Source organism: Acomys minous (genome assembly GCF_964271855.1).
Source record: "Acomys minous genome assembly, chromosome: 3".
Taxonomy (NCBI): domain Eukaryota; kingdom Metazoa; phylum Chordata; class Mammalia; order Rodentia; family Muridae; genus Acomys; species Acomys minous.
In genome coordinates this window covers 62,173,005-62,193,017 of record NC_140485.1, presented here as the reverse complement: position 1 = coordinate 62,193,017, position 20,013 = coordinate 62,173,005, and the positions used below count along the sequence as shown (strand labels likewise).

Sequence of the window (20,013 nt, the reverse complement as noted above, 5' to 3'; positions counted from 1 at the left end):
GTATACACCCCCCTTTTCTCTCTTGTGCCTCTATTTTATTGGGATGACTAAATCCTTAGACTATGTTAGCAGTAAACACAGCTAATTTCCCCCCTGCCTCTTTGAAGCAGCTGCTGACAGCTGGGCTGTAATTCAATCAAGGATCCTTGCCATCCAGCCTACCAAACTCACATTTGTTGTTTGGTTCCATCTCTCCTGCCTGGAGCCCCACACAGCTGCACCAAATATTGACGAGCGCCCACTTCCCCCCTCCCCCCCCCACCCTCCACCCCCCCACCCCCCCCACCCCCGGCCCAGGATGATAAACATCCCGTTAATGGTAGAGATCAAGGTCGAGGGTTCTCAGCAGATGAAATGCCAATGTCCAGGAGTAGGTGGGTGGGGGGAGCAGAAAAAAAGACACAAGTACTCACATAGGTCCGACAACCAGAACCAAATGTTTCCTTTTATTGCAAACTCAAACCCCCTTTTACTCTATTTATACAGAATTTTTCACTAAGGACCACTTTATTCGACAGCTATGGGTACATCGGTCCAACTGTTAATAAATAGTCTTAAATAAGAAAACAAACAGATTGAAGGAAAGCGGCCCCATTGTTCTCCATGAGGAGCCTTTGAAAAGAGCCTCAGATGGAAATAAATAATTTCTTTGTCTTGTCATAACTATTTACACATTTAAATGTACAAGAGACACTAACTGCAGGCGGGCCGGGGCTGCAAGCAGGAACATGTGTACCATGAGGGAAGCCACACAAAAAGCCCCAGATCTGCCAACACACAAAACAAATTACAAGAAGAAATGCTCTTCCCCCATTGATCAGGCAGAGTGGAAGCTGCAGCCCAAGCTACTGAAGAAGAAAAATTAAAACAGGACAGGACAGAGAGCTCAGTGTTTCCAGGAATACAGACACAGAGAACCGGATCCCCCTTTGACCAGATGCTGCAGGGCCATAGGTATATCCTGCCTGGCTAGCCTCACATCTTGTGTGGATGCAGGAAACACTGGCAGACAGTGCAGCCCTAGCCACAGCTTTGCCTTTGAGGCTACGAGCTGGTGCATGATAGGACACCACAGACCCAGGCAGAGCAGGCTTGCTTGAGCCATGACAGACCAGACATCCCACCTCTGAGGAAGAAAGTGTGACGAAGAGGTTCTAAGTCAGTACAACCCTGTTCCCAGGAGACAACTGTTGTGTGGTCTCCCTCAGATCGAAGAAGCAATTTGTTGCAGGGCCTTCTGACAGAGATTGCGAGTGAGGAGAGGCAGGGCCTGGAGAGGTGCCAGAGCAGAGGACAATGTCCCGAACAACCCTGCAACCTGTGTTTGTTCACTTTGAACTTTCTCACTGATCTCCTCCTTTCACAGGGCAGGAATTGGGGCTGAGGAGCTGGCGAGGCCATTTTGAAGTCACGTGTGTGTGTGTGTGTGTGTGTGTGTGTGTGTGTGTGTGTGTGTGTACATGCGTGCACCCCCCTCCATCTTCACTGCAGCACACCGCCTTTGAAGCCATGAGTCTCCGGCCTCTTTTGAGCAGACATCCTCCTTCCCCTCCCTACAGGGTGGGTTTGGGTAAGTCTGGGTAAACACAAGGCCCTGAAGCCTCAGAAGGAAACCAAGATGGAAGGGAGGGGCCTCCCCAGCTCCCCCAGGCCCCAGCCTCTGTTTATGAAGTCAGAGTAAACCAAGAAACAGGGATAAACTGTTTAGGAAAACATACCTATAACATCCTAACTATTTTCATTCATGGGTTTTATTGTGACATTTTATTACAGGGACTTCTGCTTTGCTTTTCCTGCAGCACAGACGGATGCGCCCACCCTGGCGATGCCCTTCCTCCTGCGGCAGCTGAAGTGTGCCCGCAGTTACCCATCAAAGGCTCGGTGCACCGCAGGGACCACATGGCCAACGGACTCTTCCTTAGGAGATATTTTTCCTGCTAGAGGTTTCCTGTGGCAGCTTGTGGGACCTCGTGCACAATGAGAGAGGATGCAGGCGTGCTCGGCAGCCACTGGGCGCTCAGGCTTCTAAGGCCTTACATGTTTCCAGAGGGGAAGGGCTCAGGAGAGGTGGCTGGCCTGTTGGCTCCTCAACAAGGTGGGCAGTGAGAGACTTAGACAGTGAGACATCATCATGGCTATGGAAAGATGTGGCCCCCAAAGGCCAGGCTCTCTGGAGGGCTAGTGGCAGCCACAGGCCCGGACCACCATGTTTCTGTACTTCTTCAGGATGACATTGGAGCTGTCGTCAAAGTAGAGGACAGAGATGGCATTGAGCTGGGTGGGCGCGCAGCAGGGCTTGGGCACCGTGTCTGGGTTGATGAAGTGAACCTGTAAGCCACCAATAGGAACCATGGTGAGAGGCGGTGAGGCCCTCTGCCTGCTTCTAGCTTTCTCTGAAGAACATGTACTGTCTGGCTGAGCTGACCATAAACAACAGCCAAGCACGTCACTCCACTCTGCACACCAGGGAACCAGGGTGCACATCTTCATGCGCACCTCTGATTTGGAAGACAGCTGTGGCTCCAAAGAGGCTGTGGAGCATCCTCCCCGACTCCTTCCCATTCAAAACATGCTCTGTCTTAAGGGCTGGGGTTGTAGCTCAGTGGCAGAGTGCTTGCCTGGTACTTACAAGGCCCTGGGTTCAATCCCCAGCATCACAATAATAAGCAGAGGTCTGTTTTGCTCATGGGCACCTGTGCACCCTGAAGAGAGCAGTGGTTAAGACAAGGGAAAACGCAAATGCCTTGCAGGTACCACATGAGTACCATGTGAGCACCACATGAGCACCACGGACAAGCAAGGTAAAGCCGGAGCAGGCAGCAGGGAGTGGTGGGGAGTGAAGCAAACGGAAGGGAGAGGCCACTCTTCATCCAAGCTGACCAGTCCACATCATCAATCAGGCAAGCCCAGTGCTTAAGACAGGTCAGAGATTCCATTCTCCTCATGTGTTACTGGTTTGTTTGAGACAAGGCCAGGGCTGGCCTTGAACTTGCTGGGCTGGAACTACAGACCTAAGCCACCTCAGCCACCTAGTTTATGCAACAGTGGGGACTGTGTCCCAGGGCTTCGTGCATGCTGCCCAAGCAGCCCATCCCCAGCAGAGCCAGACCCCCAGCTCCTGATGTGTTGCTAGGGCAACTTCTAGGTATTGGGCCAACCAGCTATGGCAAAGCAAATGTATCTCGGCAGCTGGCTCTCAGCTCACAGCTTCCAGGCTGTGACCTCCAGTGTGGCTCCTTCCATCTCTTCTGATGAACTGCACCAAACCCTTACCCCCTCCAACTTGCTCCTCTTTGAACAACTTTAACAGGGCCCCAGGTGTGTGGGTTTCACACTTCTAGTGTGAGTGGCAGCCAAGGAGTCACCCTGTGCCATGTACCCTTGGAGGAAGCCTCCTCTGTCCTCTGTTGATCCCCTAGGGAGATGCTAACAGAAGCAGGAGTTCCCTGGGGAGCTGCAACCCTGCCCCTGGACCACAAAGGCAGTGGCAAAGGGTGCTAGAGAGGAGTCCTAAAACCAACAGGACACAGCGCTGTTGATACTCAGGGAAGGTCCCACAGGCAATACAGGCAGAGGTCACTCTGTCCCTGGCTTCAGACTCCATCTCAAATGTAGTTTGGGAGCTTATAGTTCAGAGGGAGGGAAAATGTTGGAAAACCAGTCCTTAAATAGCCCTTAGTACTTAGTACCAGTACTTAGATATCCCTTAGTCCTTAGTACCAGTACTTGGAGATCCCTTGCTGCTGGCCTTGGTGTGCAGACCTGTAATTCCAGCTTCTCAGGGTCTGAGGCAGGAGGATTACAAGGTCACAGTGAGATCATGACCAGGTTGGATAGTTTAGTGAAACCTAAGGGCCAAAGAACCAGGTTGTAGAGAGCTTGCCTACCATGGTTGGGGCTCTGGGGGTTCTCATTTCAACCATGAAAACAAGAGCGGGAGGAAAAGCAGGAGAAAAGGAAGAGGGAGAAGAAGGGGGGACGGTGATGAGTGGGGCACCCTTCCTCCGCCAAAGGGTAATGAAGAGCATGGCAGAGCCTCCTGTCCAGGGCTTACGAGTTGGGGTGGCAGTGACATAAATTAGAATAGCAAACAGAGCTGCACAGGGTTGGGGGGGTCAGGGGGGGAGCTCTTTGGCACCAGAGTTCAAACCAGCATGGATGACCAGTTGTCAAGAGAAGCCCAGACGAAGGCCGCTGCGGACAACAAAGTCTCCTAGAGCCCAGGGTGAAGCAACAATCGCAGCATCTACCAGAGGCTCTGTGCATCAGCACAGGCTTGGGCACCACTGTCATTGCGCATGGCTCTTTCCGGTGACCCACAGAGGGAGGGTTGACTTGAATCAGCTGCCACCTCCTGCCGTCATCTACCCTTTCATGCGCTCTCTCCCTCTGAAATTCTCTCATCTGCTCGGTCTGTTTCCTCCCCTGGACAGTAAAGCCCTAAGGTGAAGCATATTGAGCTGCTCCCTGCAGTGTCCCCAGCTCCTGGCACGCAGCAGACAACAGGAGAAAGCCTCTTGTTCAAGTTCAAAGATGCGCCCGAGGGCCCAACAAACTTGTCTACCTTTCGCAGGAGAGGAGGGCCAGGTGCCAGCAGTCAGGTCTTATAACACAGGATGACAAGCTGACACCCCAGAGGACAGTCCCCACCAGGAGAGGACCCAATCCTCAGTGAGGAACAGTGACAACACGGGGGCCCATAAAACTCTTTAACTTTTAAAATTAAAACAAATACAGAAATAAACGAATTTTAGGGTCCTCCATGTGCCTAAAACATCATTTTCTCCACCCTTATATAGAGCAGATAACTGAAAGCGTTGTGACACACCAGGGCTGACAGCAGCTCAGGTCCTGTGTCAAAGGCAGTAAACGCCACTAACACCCCCCCACTGGCCACACCCCCCGGAGGCACCCACCAGTGTCTGGACGATGGCGTGGTTTGTGGCATTCATGTAGGAGTTCAGAGGGAAGGCACACTCTCCCTCACAGTAGTAGGCAGCGTAGCCTTCAGGTGCAATGATCCAATCCTACAGAGAGAGGAGAGTGGGGACAGGTCTGCCTAAGGCCAGCAGAGAGCCCAAGGCAGTGTCGCACCCCTGTGTGTCCCACCCCTGTGTATCCCACCCCTGTGTGTCCTACTGCTTTGTGTCCCACTCGTGTGTCCCACCCATGTACCCCACCCCGTGTGTCCTCCCACCCCTGTGTCCCAGCCCCATGTGTCCTACTCCTGTTGTCCCACTCCTATGTGTCCCACTCCTATGTGTCCCACCCCTGTGTGTTCTACCCTTGTGTGTCCCACTCTGTGTGTCCCACCTGTGTACCCCACCTCTGTATGGACTCCTTCCTTACGCCCAAGGGACACAGCCTAGCAGGCTCAGGCTATGCTCTCCTGTGCTGTGTGTGTGAGATCCCTGCAGGAGCAGGGAGGTGACCCCAGCATAAGGAAAAAGCAAGAAAAAGAAAAAAAAGAAAAGACTCAAGGCCTGGAGAGGTGGCCTAGCAGCAGGGAGTGAGACATGGGTCAGAGACTACACTTAGAACCACCCTGTCCCTGCTGGGGTGGCATGCTTCAGCTTGCTCGCAGGTGTGTCCATGTGACAGCCTAGACCTTGCATTCACTGGGTACAGATAGCTACGAATGACATCCAGCACAATGCCATAAACTTCGCTAAAAAACATTTTACGTATTTTGTCTGTTGCTTCTTTGTCTTGTTTTGTGGGTTTTAGTTTGTTCGGTTTTGCGTCTTCTTTGGATGTGCAGTTTCAGAGTGAACTCTGTAGATGATAACAGTCTGTCCTGCTGTCAAGACTGGACACGTTCATGAGTCTAACACAAACTTCCCTGCCTGGTGCACTTTCTCGAGCAAGAGATTAGTGTCCCAGTGTGGCTCAGGTAATCTGGCCAGGGCACCTCCTAAACTCTGGAAATGTGCCACGCTGCTGCGTAAAGCGGTGCGTTGCAGGGATTGGAAGCAGAGAGCTCCTGCTGGGACGCAGGGAACAGCACGCCAGGAACACCTGTCATGTGCAGAACCCTCACTCCCACCACGTGACCTACTGGGCTCAGGAACCTGAGTCACAGAACGGGACAGAGGAAGGGCAGAGGAAGCTGGCGCTCTAAGGCTGGATTTGAACACACGTCCTTATATGGGAGAAGCAGCCAGCCATAGGGTGGGACTACGGTGTGAATGAAGAATGAAATTCAGATTTTAGAAGGGTGTGTTTTAAGTTCTGGCCCTAGAGGCAATCACACCTTGGGTGTCACAGGACGTCACGGATGTCCTCATATGTACAAGCCAAATACTCCTCTCTCAGCTGGGGCATCGAATACCTCACCAGCAGAGACAAGAACTGTGGGCTGGGGCTGGGGCTGGTACTGAGGCTGGTAAAGTGCTTGCTTAACACACAAGGAACTCTGGGTTCTGTCCCTATCACAGCACAAGCTAGGCATGGTGGCACACTCCTGTAATCCCAGAACCTGAGAGGTGGAGGCATGAGGGTCATCTTAGGCTATAGTGAGTTTGATGCCAGCCTGGGACATATGGGACCCTGTCCCTAGTTGGGGGGTGGGGGTGGGGAATGAACTGCCACACACTATACCCATGAAGACAGCCCTGTGGTGGGCAGGGACAGAGCATGCCCCATCCAGTGTGTGGAACTTCAGCCATCCTTACCTGCCAACCAAGGTCTCGGAAGCTGACGTACAGCTCGTGTTTCTTGCAGGCCTGCCTCTGGTCACTGCTGCTGTTTTCTGCATGGTCAAGGTGGTGAAGGGGGTGGGGGGAACAACACAGGGAGGAGAGAGAAACACACATTCAAATCCCCTTGGTCCTGCAGTGGGGGGGGAGGGGGAGCAGCCATTGGATTCAGGGGCTGTAGGACAGTGATAGTTTAGAAGCTGGCTTGAGGACCTGCCAGCCTTCATGGTCACCTCTGCCCTTTAGCAGAGGTCCCCAGGCCTGCTCAGACTATCCTGCTTCCAGACCGCCCTGCCTGAGGAAGCCCAGCAAGTGATCCCCAAGACGCTCATGCAGTTGCAGTCCTGGAGGTGCAAACTGAGATGGGGCATCACCAGAAAGAAACCAGAGGAAAATGCACAGCCCCCAGGAGCACCTGCTGAGCTGTTTGTTTTTGTTTTCTTAGACAAGGTTTCACTGTGTAGCCTTTGCTGTCTTGGACTCCCTTTGTAGATCAGGTTGGCCTTGAACTCACAGCGATCCGCCTGCCTCTGCCTCTGCCTCCGCCTCCAGAGTGCTGGGATTAAAGGTGTGTGCCACCCTACCTGGCTGCTGAGTTTCTTTAAGGAGCAAGAACAGTGTGCTTGTGTTTTCTAGGATTTAAGATTGCAGCATTTGTGCCAGAGACTGCACTCTGTAAATACCGAAGGCATCTGTCTGTCTGTCCCTCAGGTGCAGCAATGGCTCTTCCTCTACCTTGCAGCTGCACAAATGGTTGGTAATTAATGCCTCTCCTTAACCTGAGTTGACTCAGAGCTTTCCTTGCCCATAAAGCCCAGGCCCCTGGTCGCACCACAGAACCCTACAGGTTGGGTGTCTGAGCAGTCAGGTGACTTCTCATCCCCACACACCCTGCGATTCTCCAAGCATGACTGCTCCCTCTGAACCCACTGACAGGGGCTGACAGGCCACCAGGTGTCTGGTGATAACTGACACACCCCTCAGAATCAGCTTCCCAGGATACACAGAGATTCCACCTGCACAGCTCTGAGGTCAGGAAGAAAGAGTACAGGCCAGGCTGTCGCTGACATGCAAAGGTCAAGAGTCTGGGCACTATCAGAGCACAGTCCACAGAACTGGACAACTGGTCTACCTCCTGGAACAGCTACGGCATGAATATCTATGGCACAATTCACCACTGTGCAAAACTGGGGGCTGCAGCTGCCACTATGCACCCCACAGCTCAAGTCCCTTCTTCCCTGAGGGAGAAAAGATGGGGGGATGAGGATCACCTTCTCAGCCCAGGGTGAAGCAGCCTGAGCGAGATACAGTTCTGAGTAGGATCACTGGGGACACAGTTCCCAGTCCTTAGTCACGGCTAATCCTGAAGTGAGATAGAGGAAAAGTGCCCTGATTATTAATTAATGCTGTCTGTCAAGTACAGGGAAGAGGTAGCTTCCAGTGAAGAGCTTTGGTTGAAGGTTGGAAGCTAGCTGTGGGCATGCTGTGGGGAATGGGCCTTCACTTATCCGATCTGGAGTTGTGGCCTTGGAGCAGGGGAGGTGGGGTGGGGTGGGGTGGGGCAGGGGGGCGGGGCTGGAATTCCCCAGCATTCTCAGGTCCTTCTTAGCAGAAAAGCAAGGGAAGGAAATAGAGGAGCCACCCAGCACCCCTCTTCCCACCTCCAATCCTGATCCACCTATTCCACTCAGCACAGCAGAGGGCTCAGCTACCTCGCAAAGGCCCTGCCCCAGACAGGTGCTCAGACTTGCTTCCACACCCGAGGGTCAGCTGAAGTAGGTGGCCAATTACTAGGGTGTTGGCCTGAAGCAGACAGGGGACCGAGGTTCTCCACCTGCATCTCAGAAGCAGTTGGAGCCCTGGGGCAGGGGTGGCTCACAGGAAAGAGACTTCCACGCAGAGGCATGCTGGGACATGTGTCTGCAGCCGGACACATAAAGGATGATGTGCGTGCAAGAGAGGATTCAACTTGTGTGGCCTATCATGTGAGGTGTGAGCACTTCAAAGGCACTAGGCACACGCCTACACACACACACACACACACACACAAACACACACACACACACACACACACACACGCTGCCTTACTAAACCAGGGTGGGGCCTCAGCCCTAGTATTTTTTTTTTTTAATGTTAAACTTCCAAGCAGGGTTTGGAAGAACTTGAAACAAGGGTAGGGAGCTAAAATCTACAGGGGTGGGCAGACTCCGAGCCAGATGGACTAACTGTCATATGAGGGAGTGAGGGCTTGTCCTGGAGCTATGGAAGTGGGCATTCAGTGGGGCCCAGTGGGGTGGCCAGCTGCCAGCCCCCCAGCATTCCTCTCACTCTACAGCCGAATGTCATAGACCTATAAGCTCTACACTGTAGACCCATAAGACAAGGCCACCTTTGCTGGGATGGGACTTGCCAGCACCTTTTGCCAGCTGAGTTTGCCAAGACCTCTGGAAAGCTTCAGATTCTGAAAGGAGCCCTCCTTCACCCTGTGCTACACCCACCGTTCCCAGAGCAGCCAACACGACCTCACACCTACACCGAACACAGCCCGAAACCATCAGACTCCCACTCCTGCTGGGGATGGACTTCAAACTCAAGAGAATGTCCCTCCCACCCACCCATAGCTTCAGCTGCCTCCTCCCTCCCAGCCATCAGCCGTAAAGGCCAGTGAGAAAAGTCAGAAAAGCTAAGCCATGAGACTCTGTGCCCTCCGGGTGGATGGGCCTCATGAGTGGGACCACCCTTGCCTCGCTCTCAGCTCTCAGCTCGGTTCCCGCGGGAAGTTATTTCTGCGCCGCTGAAATGAGCTACCCAGTCACCAGCCCCTATCCCGGGCCTGTCACTGCACAGGGATAAGGGGGACAGCCACACCCACCTTTCCCAAATGGCTCCTATCTCTAGACTTCCACCATGGAATTCCAATCCTAGCGTAAACAAGGTCCCCAGATATGAAGGAACTCAGTTTTTATTTGGGGGCTCACACACCCCTTTGAGGTGTCTAAAAGGCCTCACCTGACAGAAGAGAATGCTATCCACAAGGAGCCACCGGCCACCAGCAGAGAGCAGGCAGGCAACTCTGTGCTCACAACGGCTGCTGGCAGCGCGCACTTCGCCCACACTTAACCTGTTTTGCTATGCTGCCTTGACTTGCTTCATGTTGGGTCTGGCGCCGAAGCTGACCAACTCTGCATCTTATTTAACACGGCACCGCAACACTCCACACCAGAAACTCAGCCAACAAGCAATTTACTTGCGTCTATAAACAATGTTATCTAGGGACATATTGATGTCAGAAACACTGGACTCCCAAGCCATACGCCAGACCAGGAGGAACACTCCCACCTGGACTAGGTCAGAGGAACAGCCAACACAGACACGCAGGCACAGTGGCCCAGGCCCTCATCACTATCACGAGCCTTGCCCAAGGACATTGCCACAGCGGGGGACTCCACCTGTCCCTTGGCCCCAGCTTCAGCCTCTGCCTGTCACCCTCAGACCTCTGCAAATTAACACCAAAACTCACCTAGATCTGCATTTGGAGACTCTGTCCCAAACAGCTCAGAGCTGGTCCTAAGACCCCTTTATTTGGTCCCCAGAGAGACTTTGCCTGTGGCCAGACCAGCTCTGCATCCCTAGAGTTAGGGCAGTCTCGCTGAGCAGTGCTGCCTCTTTCTGAGCCACTTTTTAGCCACTCTGTGCCGTGTGTGTTAGATATTCAATATATCATCCTATACGTATTTAATGTGCGCTAAGAGCTTTTGATATAAGTTAAGTAGTTAAGACTGACTTAGGATTGGAATAAAAACATGTCATTGGAAGTGGCCCTGTCTACCAAGGGGAAGTGGTACATGGTGAATTAAAGCTAATGAAACTGGCATAGGCTCTGAGTCAATATTAAATTCTTATGCTGTGGAAAGATAAGATTGTGCCGGTCTATATTTCTGACATAACTCCCTCTACCCAGCAACATCTACCCGGGACACTGGGGACACACTAGAACCAGTAAGTCTAACTGCGCCCCATAGGCTACCTTCTCTCTTGAGAAATAAAATGACTATCAATTTCAAGACAAGAGGAAGAAGCTGCGTGTAATGCAAGGTGACCTGGAGTGGACGGGAGGGAGGGGAGGGGCAGGGCAGGGGAGTGGAATGGCCTGGTGGTCTCACACTTAATTCTAAACAGCCCAAACCCCCCAGGGTGTTTCCTCAGAATCCCCCAGGAGCTAGAAGACTGAGTCGGCTTAGAGCCCTCACACATGCTTGGTTTGCTTGTGTCTAGCCCTTGCCTCAAGGTCACCAGAGGCCTGGAGAAGCTACATGCTGGACTGGCACGCCCCAGCTCACAGGCTGATGTGTTCTGGAAGCCTCTACAACGCAGCTGGTCTCCTCTGACTGCCCGAACCTGCATTGGCCTACCTGCCACACTAGCCATCCTGAGTGCCTCTTGGTTTTTTGGCGTCTTGGAGCGGTTCTGGCTGCGCTGCTTCCCTCCGGTGGACCGGATGCTGCGCAGATGGACCTCTGTGGCCTTGAAAAAGGCCACCATGAAGGGTTGCTTGTTCTGGGGTCCATGCCGTCCAATCAGGCCTGCCAGCTTGGGGTTGATGCTCTGACCTGTGGAGAGGGGTTCATTATATCGTGGTGAGGACACAGGGGAGGGCGGGACGCGATTCTGTTCTCCCCTCACACCCCACTCGTGTACACTTGCTATCAATTCATCTGACAAGGACTATCGGATGCATTCCAGGAGCTATTTTAGAGGTGCCCTGTTCTGTTGAGCCCTGAAGGGTGAAGGGCAAGGAAAGGCAAAGCCAGGCTAAGACCTGCAGGTCTCAGGCTAGAGAGCTCGGCAATGCGTGGCTCACACTTCACTGGCCAGGGTTGGTCACTTGGTCAGTCAGGCTTTGAGGGGTAGGAAATATAACTGTTGTGTGTGCATGGCTGACAACAGCCCAATGACAATGGAGAGGCCACCGGAGGAGAGACCAGGTGACAGGGAGGAATGAGCCCTGAGTCGGGAAGGGTGCTGTGGGTGGAGGGCCCTGCAGAATTAAAGGCCTGGCAGGAAGAGCCGAGGCTGGATTCCAGGAGTGTGAGAGCCTGCTGGGAGAGAGAACAGCCGCACAGGGTGAGAACTGGTAATAGGCTAGAGAGCACCTCCGGCCCAGTGGCAAGCATTTTGCCTGAACAAGGTCTTTGTAGGTGTAAGTCCTTAAGAAGCAGCCAGGCCATGCAGGACAGGCTTCTCTCCAGGCACCAGTGGCTTCGCAAAAAGGAAGGGAGAGGCCACACATCACCAACAGATGCCAGGAGCTGAGGCTGCCTGCAGGGGGTGTGGGGAGGGACACCTGGGTACAGGATCCGTGCTTTTACAAGGGGACAGCAAGGCCCTGGTGCTTGAAAACTGCCAGTGTGTGGAACTTGGTCAGGGAGACCCAAAATGGAACAGGAAGAGGGTGTAGAGACTGGCACGTCCTTGGCCATTCAGCCACGAAGGCTTTACAAGATGGCAGCCGAGGCAGGGGGCTGCGGCGTCAAGCACGGGAGACAAAGTTTAGTTTAGTGTTACAGATGCTGCGTGAATCCCTTCTCGGTACCAAGGGTTAGGGTTAGAGTCATGCGGGCCGCAGGAGGTCCTCACTGGGCTGGGCAGGACCTAGCAGAGCGAATGGACAAGCTTTACCTGGAGAATGAGTACAGCTAGGCTCCTGAGTCCTCCTCACTTTAACAACCCTTCTCCCCCCACCATGGTACAGAGCTGGGCTCAGTTCTGTTTGAGACTTGAGGTTAGACAAACATGGGCCTAGATACCCTCTCTCTTCCAGTGTCCAGGGTCTTGAAATGCATGGGCAGAAGGAAGGAACTCCGAGAGAGCCTGGTAACCCAGAAACCAGAGTTAGAAGTACAGGAAATAGCATCCGGGCTGCAACAGTCATTCGTGACCGTCAATGGAAGCAGTCCTTTGGTTACGTCAGTGAGCAAGTCTCTAGGCTGGGGTGGCTGAGCTGGGAGGACAGTGTTATCCCACGGGCTGGGATGCTAGAGTGAGAAAAGAGCTGAGCACTAGTGTCCATCTCTGTCTGCTTCCCAGCTGTGGACACAGCGTGCCCAGCTGCCTCGCGCCCCTGACGCCATGATGGACTGTACCCTCAAGTCAAGAGGCAAAGCTGACCTTTCCTAAGTTGCTTTTGCTAATTTGTCACAGCACTGAGAATATTAACAGCACACACAGGTCCTGGCCTGTCCCAAAGCTCTGGCGATAAGGATACGTTGTCCATCTCCCCACGGGCCAACATCAAGGAGACTCTTAGAAACAAAAATGAACGTCATACCTGGTGATGGATGCTTCAGAGCAGAGAGACAATGCCGACTGCTCACAGCAGAACAAGACTAGAGAGGCTGAGAGAGTCAGAAAGCAATGACACTGAACCCAACCCCAGGTGAGGCTGAGTTGTGTGTGAGCGCGTGCGTACGTGCATGTGTGCGTGTGTGCATGCGTGAGTGCGTGTGGCTTCACTCTTGCAGCTACAACACCCCCAAGTTCAGTGACAGAGCCAAGGCCAGCAAAGTGATGGTTGGGAGAGCCTTGGCCCATCAGGAAGTCACATCAGCTAGTGTCCCCCAGGCAGGTCAGACACAGGGAAGCCAGCCTCCAGGGCCTGGCTCAGTCCCGGCAGTTGGAATGGTTTTTAAGAGTTCATGTTTAAAAACACACATTTCCCCAACCCCCATGGTTCACCCCCCCCCCGTCAGCATCCAGTTCTTGTGCATTCTTGAGCAGGGTCCCCCCCAGTTCATCCATCTATATAACAAGAGTAAGTCTATAAAAGAAACCATTAAAGCAGGCCCCCGAGGAATTGTGCTTCCCCCCTGGAAGGCTTTTAGGGCAGAATAAAAATGCCTTGCCTGAAACCCTGATGCCCCTCTGGACCCCTTAAAATCCAGGTGCCAAGAGTGGCCCCAGTCCCGGCAGCCCTCTTGACCTGCCGGCTAGTGCTGGAGGCTGCCAGCAAAGCCATCTCCAGCTGTCACAACCTCTGCTAAGAAGGAACCAAAACCCACGCCTGCCACCAGGATGAGGCCACCAGTCTCAGGTCCCTGTTTCCCTAGTTAATGGAGCCCTTTTCACCCAGGTAGATTTGCTCAAGCTGACTCCACCCTGGCCTCCAGGCTGGGTACAAGGTGGTTTAAGAGGCACCTAATCCTCTTGCACAGTTGCTGTCACTGCTCCAGGGTGAGATATGACCCAGTTCAGCCAAAACATTGAAGAGAGGTGTCCTGGAAATTTCTAGAAAACATACTTGCTGCTATTATGTTCAGAAGAAACCTATTCTCTCAGTAGTGTAGGAGTTGCCTGCATTGTAGGGGTTGCCAGTGTACAAATATCTCCATCTACTGAGTTCAGGGAAACCATGTTTTCAAACAAGGGCTACCCATGGGAGGAACCGCACAGACAGGGCCTCTTGTGACATAGCTGTCACAGGATTCAAGGGAGCCTGCAGCCTGGATTCTCATCCCAACCATCACCATGAATGCCCTACCTTGAAGACTAAATCTAGAACCTGGTATATGGCTGTTCCTCCCCCACCCCCACTCCCACCCCCACCCCCAAAGGCTGTGGATAGAAGAACATGGGCACAGACAGACTTTGGGCCCAGCATGGAGCTGGCCCTCAGGAGCGATTGCTCCTTCTGACTTCATCACCTAACGTGGGGACAGGTTCAGGTTTTCTATGTAAAGCCTGGAAGACATCCCAACTGCATTCATTTGCCTTCAGCAGAAAGCAGGGTCGGGAAACCGGCTGGGGCATCTTTAGAAAGACATAAACACACCCTATTAAGAGTGACGGCTCCCCTTCTCTGCCAGGGTGGCTAAATTTAGAACCAGAGACACACCCCTGGGAGAGTCTGAGGAACTTTCTCAAGAGGCTCAACTGGAGAAGGCAGACCACCACGAACGTGGTGGCCCACAGGCCCACACTGAGTGAGAGGGAGCAAGCCGAGCTGCAGCATTCACTCACCTAGCTCTCTGCTTCCTGACGGCCGACGCACCATGACCAGCTGCCAGTGTCTCTGCGGTGACAGACTGTCCCCTCAAACCATGAGGCAAAGAAGGCCCCCTGCTCCTTTAAGCTGCATTTGTGGGGTGTTTTGCCACAGCCATGTGGCTAACACAGCCCACATCACACACCACACATCAAGTCCACAGCAGCACCATTCGCAATAGTCTGGAAGCAAAAAGCCCAGCATGGCACATGGGGTACAAAGAGGGCAGGAAGGGTACACTATAGGTATGGGTCCCAGAGAGTGTTCTATGCACTGCAGGGTGCTCAAGCAGCCTCCACCCAGAACCCCAGACACTGTCACACGTCTCCTCAGAAGCAAAAGACCCTGGATGGAAAGCTACAGCTGTCATAGATGTTCATATACAACGTAATCAAAACAATCATTGATGTGTGGCTCCCAGGCAGAGCACTTGTCCAGCATGAGGGAGGCCCTGGGTCATGCCCAGCATTTGGTAGATGACAAACCACAACTGACCTGTTCTATACAGAGGTGTGTCTGTAGACAGTCATACATATATACACACAGGCACACACACACACACACACACACACACACACACACACACACACACATATACACACACGCATACATATTTGATATATGGTCTCATTACATATCCCAGGCCCAGCCTTGAACCTACTTCTCCTCGGGAGGGTTGGGGTTACAGGCATGAGCCACATTGCTGTGCTCTTCCTTTTGATATTGAACAAGGGGGAAGTTTCCAAAGAGCGATTGTAAGAATTCATTTCCCTTTGAGATGTTTCTGCATGACACTTTCAGTTAGTGCTCCTAATTACTTGTTTTGACTGTTTGTATTTAAATATTCAGCAAGTTCCTGAACCAAGGTATGGGGTACAAGTGGGTGAAGTAATTAATCCAGGCAGAAAAAAAAAAAGATATACACATAATACTTTGAACCATAAAATCTCTGGCTTTGGCAAAAAAAAAAAAAAAAAAAAAAAAAAAATTTAAATCTTTCTAATTTAGCTGAGGGTTAGCTAGATGAGTATTTTTGTCCAAGCCCACAGATTTGCCTATGAAAAGGCAGGGTTTGGAAATACAAAAGCAGGTTGCCCCAAATGAAACTATACAAGTGTTCACTGTCACACAAATTCAACTGGCATCTTCTGTCTCCTAAGCCTGGGTTGGGACAGTTTTCTCACTGTGTCCTAAGGACCTCTTTGGAGCTACAACACGCAGGAGGGGCAGGCGTACCTGAGCCTGCCAGGCAGGCAGGGTGAGGCCCGAGGTGGCTGGTCCCTCCTGGAACTCATGCTGGTCCTCTGTGTTGTTGCTCCCTCGTTTTGTGTTTTGAGACAAGGTCTCACATAGCCCAGGCTAGTGTTAAATTCATTATAGAGCAGGGGCTGGCCTTGAACTTCCTGTCCTCCTGCCTCGACCTCTAGAGGGCTGGAACTCCAGGCGTGCACCACACAGCCCCTTTACGAGGTGCTAGAGATCAAACCCAGGACTTCAAACAAGGTGGGAAGTCTCCACCAAGTCACAGCCCCGCCTGTTTACTTTCTTTCTTTTTTAAATAATAGTAAAAATGACTTTTTAGAGGTTGAGGTTTTTTTTTAATGGTGTTTTATTTGCAAATCTGTATTCTGACATGTGTGTCCAATGCCTGCCAACAGCCAGTTGAGTCAATACATAATAGTGCTGCCATAACATCACACACACACACCACATACACACATAAATACATACATACACATATATACATACATACCACATACACTACACACTACACACACACACACACCACATACACACATAAATACATACATACACACCACATACACTACACACTACATACACACACCACATATACACACATAAATACATACACACACATATATACATACATACCACATACACTACACACTACACACACACACACACCACATACACACATAAATACATACATACACACCACATACACTACACACTACATACACACACACACACACACACACACACACACACATACATGCACACCTACCACATACACCACACACCACTGCCTCTTCTAGTTCTCAGCAGGGGGCTCCTGCCACACACCATGGTCTAGGGATGTAAATGTCAGGGGGATCCCGACGCCCCTGGCAAATCCCTCAGGGGACCATCTTGATCCACTAAGTGCGATTTGGGGCCTCACTAGGGCTCCATCACATGCACTTGCCAGTCTTCTGCACTGACCTACTTCAGTGTTTGTAGCTTCCAGATTCTTCCATGAAGCCCTGTTTCCATTATTTCCTTATATTGCTGAGTAGTATGTCACAACACACATCAGAGTCCATTTGTCTGGTCACTGGATGAGACCCTGGGTAGTGCCCAGGACTGGTGATTTTGTATATGGTGGGAAGCAGCCACACACAGGTTGTCATGGGATCCTGCCTTCTCATTTCCTGATGCAGAGTAGAAGATCCTTCATGTCCCCAGCTCCTCCAACCCAACTCAGCACACTGCAGAGGAAGGGCCAGAAGAGCTCAGCGAGGCTCGTCCAGAGGCCCAGGCAGAGAGTCTAGAGGGCAGAGGGAGCCAGCTGCTGGCCTCTCTGCCCACCCCTGCTCTCTGGCCCTCCCTCCTCCTTGGAGGCCGACTAGAATTTCTCCCACCTCACTTGTTCTGGGGCTGGGCGCTGCCGGCTTCTAGGAAGTGTCTTCCTCCCTAACAAGGCTGGCATGAGAAGTGTGAATCCCTTCTCCCTCCACACCTGGGGGCCTGAGCTGGAGGCAGTCATTTTGCCAAGTGTGCTGTGCTAAGGTCTGGGCCAAAATGCCAATGTACTTAAGTGATGGGCCAAAAGAGAAAAGCCGTGATACCACAGACACTCTAGCCCAGGAATCAGCAAAGTACATCTGGCCAACTGCCTGCTTTATCAAATAAAGTTTTATTAGAACACAGCCGGTGCATAGTCAGAAATGCAGCCTCTGGCTGCCCTCGTGCTAACAACTCCCCCTCCAAACATGAAACACCCAGCCTCTGGAATGTTCTAGAGGTGTTTGCTGACATTCACTCTAACCCACACTGATTCTGGACCTGCTTATTTCTAGTTGGTAGAGTGCTGGTCTAGCATGCACAGAGCCCTAGGATCAATCTCTGATTCTGCATAAAACCAGGCCTGGTGGTACAGGCCTTACTGTTAGCATTGCTAAGGCAGAGGAAGAAAGATTGGAAGTTTAAGGTCACCCTTAACTAAATATAACAAGTTTGAGACCAGTTTGAGCTGCATGAGGCCTTAACTTAAAAAAAGAAAGAAAGACAGAAAGGAAAAAGGAAAACCATTGGTACGCCCCAGAGATAAGACCCCATCATGTTTCTGCTAAGTGCCAGTGTGACATCCCACCCTTCTTCACACCAATGTGAGGCACTGCAGCAGAGGGTGGAGATGGAATCCATACCTGGCTAGTTGACTCAAGATGGCCTACTTCACTTTGTACCACTTGCCAAAGTGTCCAGGCAGATGTCAGGACCAGGCTTGAGGGGGGTCTTCCAGGAAGCCATCAGGTTGGCATGGAGCCCTGGGCAATGAGTTAAGGGCAGGGACCAGCATGCACTGGGGCACTCGGGGCATGGGCAGAATCAGAGAGCTCAGCAGCTGAGAGCTCTTAGAAATATTCCAGAGCAGGCAGAGAGTACAAATGGGGCTTCTGGAAAAGGAGGGTGCATCCTCCCACATCGAGGGCGGTGTCCCGCTTTCCTGTGGCTTCTTTGCTCTCTAGGCCCAGGACCCTAGCCATACCACGGAGAGCCCAAGAATGCTCTTCATTAATTATAGAAAAATGGGTTCCAGCCAGTGCTTCGGAAGGCTCAAGGTCCCAGCGACAAGTGAGAATGCAGTTAACCCTTGTGACCTCTTTCTGGCCCCAGCGAACCAATTCAGCCCACACCTAGAGAGCCTATCCTGGGAGGCTAGATCTCAGCTGCTGGGCCATTGGGCCTGTTCTGTTCTCTGTCTTCTGGGATTCTCGGTGAAAAGGAAGTGAAGTCATGTTGGAGTGCAGAGGCGCCTCTAACCAGCTGTGTTGTGAGATTACCCATCAGACTAGCTTTACGCCGCAGTGTCTGTCCCCAACTACAGGCCGGAGGCTCAGTCCCTGCCTTCTTCCCAGCTGACTCAGCATCACATTTGGACAACACGTGCCCTTTGGTCCTTTAAATGCCATGTGACCATATCTGATCCACCTGGGATGGTCAAGAGGAGGAACACGAGTTCCCATGTGCCAGAGCAGAAAATCCAGGGGCAACACACACATACACACAGAGAGGAGGCGGGGAAGGAGGGAGGGGGCACACATGCTTTGGAAGGTAGAAGTAGGGTGGGGAAAAAAAAGAGAAGGCGCACTGTGGCCTCGAAGTTTAGGAGATGAGGCATAAGTCCTGCTTCCTGAAGAAACCGTGGTGAGGGGAGGGAGGTGGGTGGGGTGGATGGGAGCGCCAGGCCGTCTTCTGAGATTGGCGGGGTCAATAGGTGTTTCTTCTTGGAGCAGGCAAGTGAGCGAAGAGTTGGGGCTGGGGGATGACCACAGACACTGGGAACAGGGTGGCTGGGACCCTCTTGATGGAAACAAGGTGCCTCTGCCTGGGCAGGAGTCAGCGTCTGTCTGTGAGTGACTCCACTCCCTACAGTAGACTCTGGAGATGAAGGGCAAGTTGGGAACGTAGGCATGTCCACTTGTGCATCACAGGAGCCCTTCTGAGCACTCCCCACAATGCAAAGAGAGTCTTTGACCCTCTCCTTCAGTGTGAGGCCTCTGCCACTGTCCATTTCCTTGGGAGAGGCTGTGGGTCACCTGATAGTAAATCTACTTTTTTTTTTAGGCTGTTTGTTGAATGGCTACACAAGTTTCCAACCTCTGCAGATCAATAGGCTATTGGCTGCAGAAGCTGCTTTGAACACATGGGCATGGGGTTGGGGTCAGCGTGACTCCACGGTGCCCTGGACCACCACATCAACCAGGACACTGAGGGCTCTGGCATCTCTTCAAACAGAAAAGAAACCTTTCTTTCTTTCTTTTTTTTTTTTTTTTTTTTTGGTTTGGTTTTTGTTTTCTATTTGAGTCCCAATCTATAGCTCAAGGTGGCCTGCAACTATGTAACTCAGTCTAACATCAAATTCGTGGCAATCCACCTGCGTCTACCTCCCATTTGCTGTGATAACAGATGTAAGCCCCGCACCACACCCTGCTGAGAAAAGGTTTTATTTTCACCTCCCGCCAGGATTATTCATGCCAACACAGCCATAAA

General features: G+C 52.1%; 1 protein-coding gene across 1 annotated transcript in view; it reads right to left on the bottom strand.

Moving 5' to 3' along the window:
- Window positions 1–418: 418 nt before the first annotated feature.
- The window catches only part of BMP7 (bone morphogenetic protein 7), a 71,695-nt gene continuing 52,100 nt past the window's right edge, over window positions 419–20,013 (bottom strand). Inside the window, exons 4-7 of the mRNA XM_084775023.1 lie at window positions 11,111–11,308; window positions 6,675–6,751; window positions 4,917–5,027; window positions 419–2,328 (exon numbers count right to left, since the gene is read on the bottom strand). Coding sequence (XP_084631149.1) covers window positions 2,179–2,328; window positions 4,917–5,027; window positions 6,675–6,751; window positions 11,111–11,308 — 536 coding nt within the window. The 3' untranslated portion in view covers window positions 419–2,178. The remainder of the gene's footprint in view (window positions 2,329–4,916; window positions 5,028–6,674; window positions 6,752–11,110; window positions 11,309–20,013) is intronic.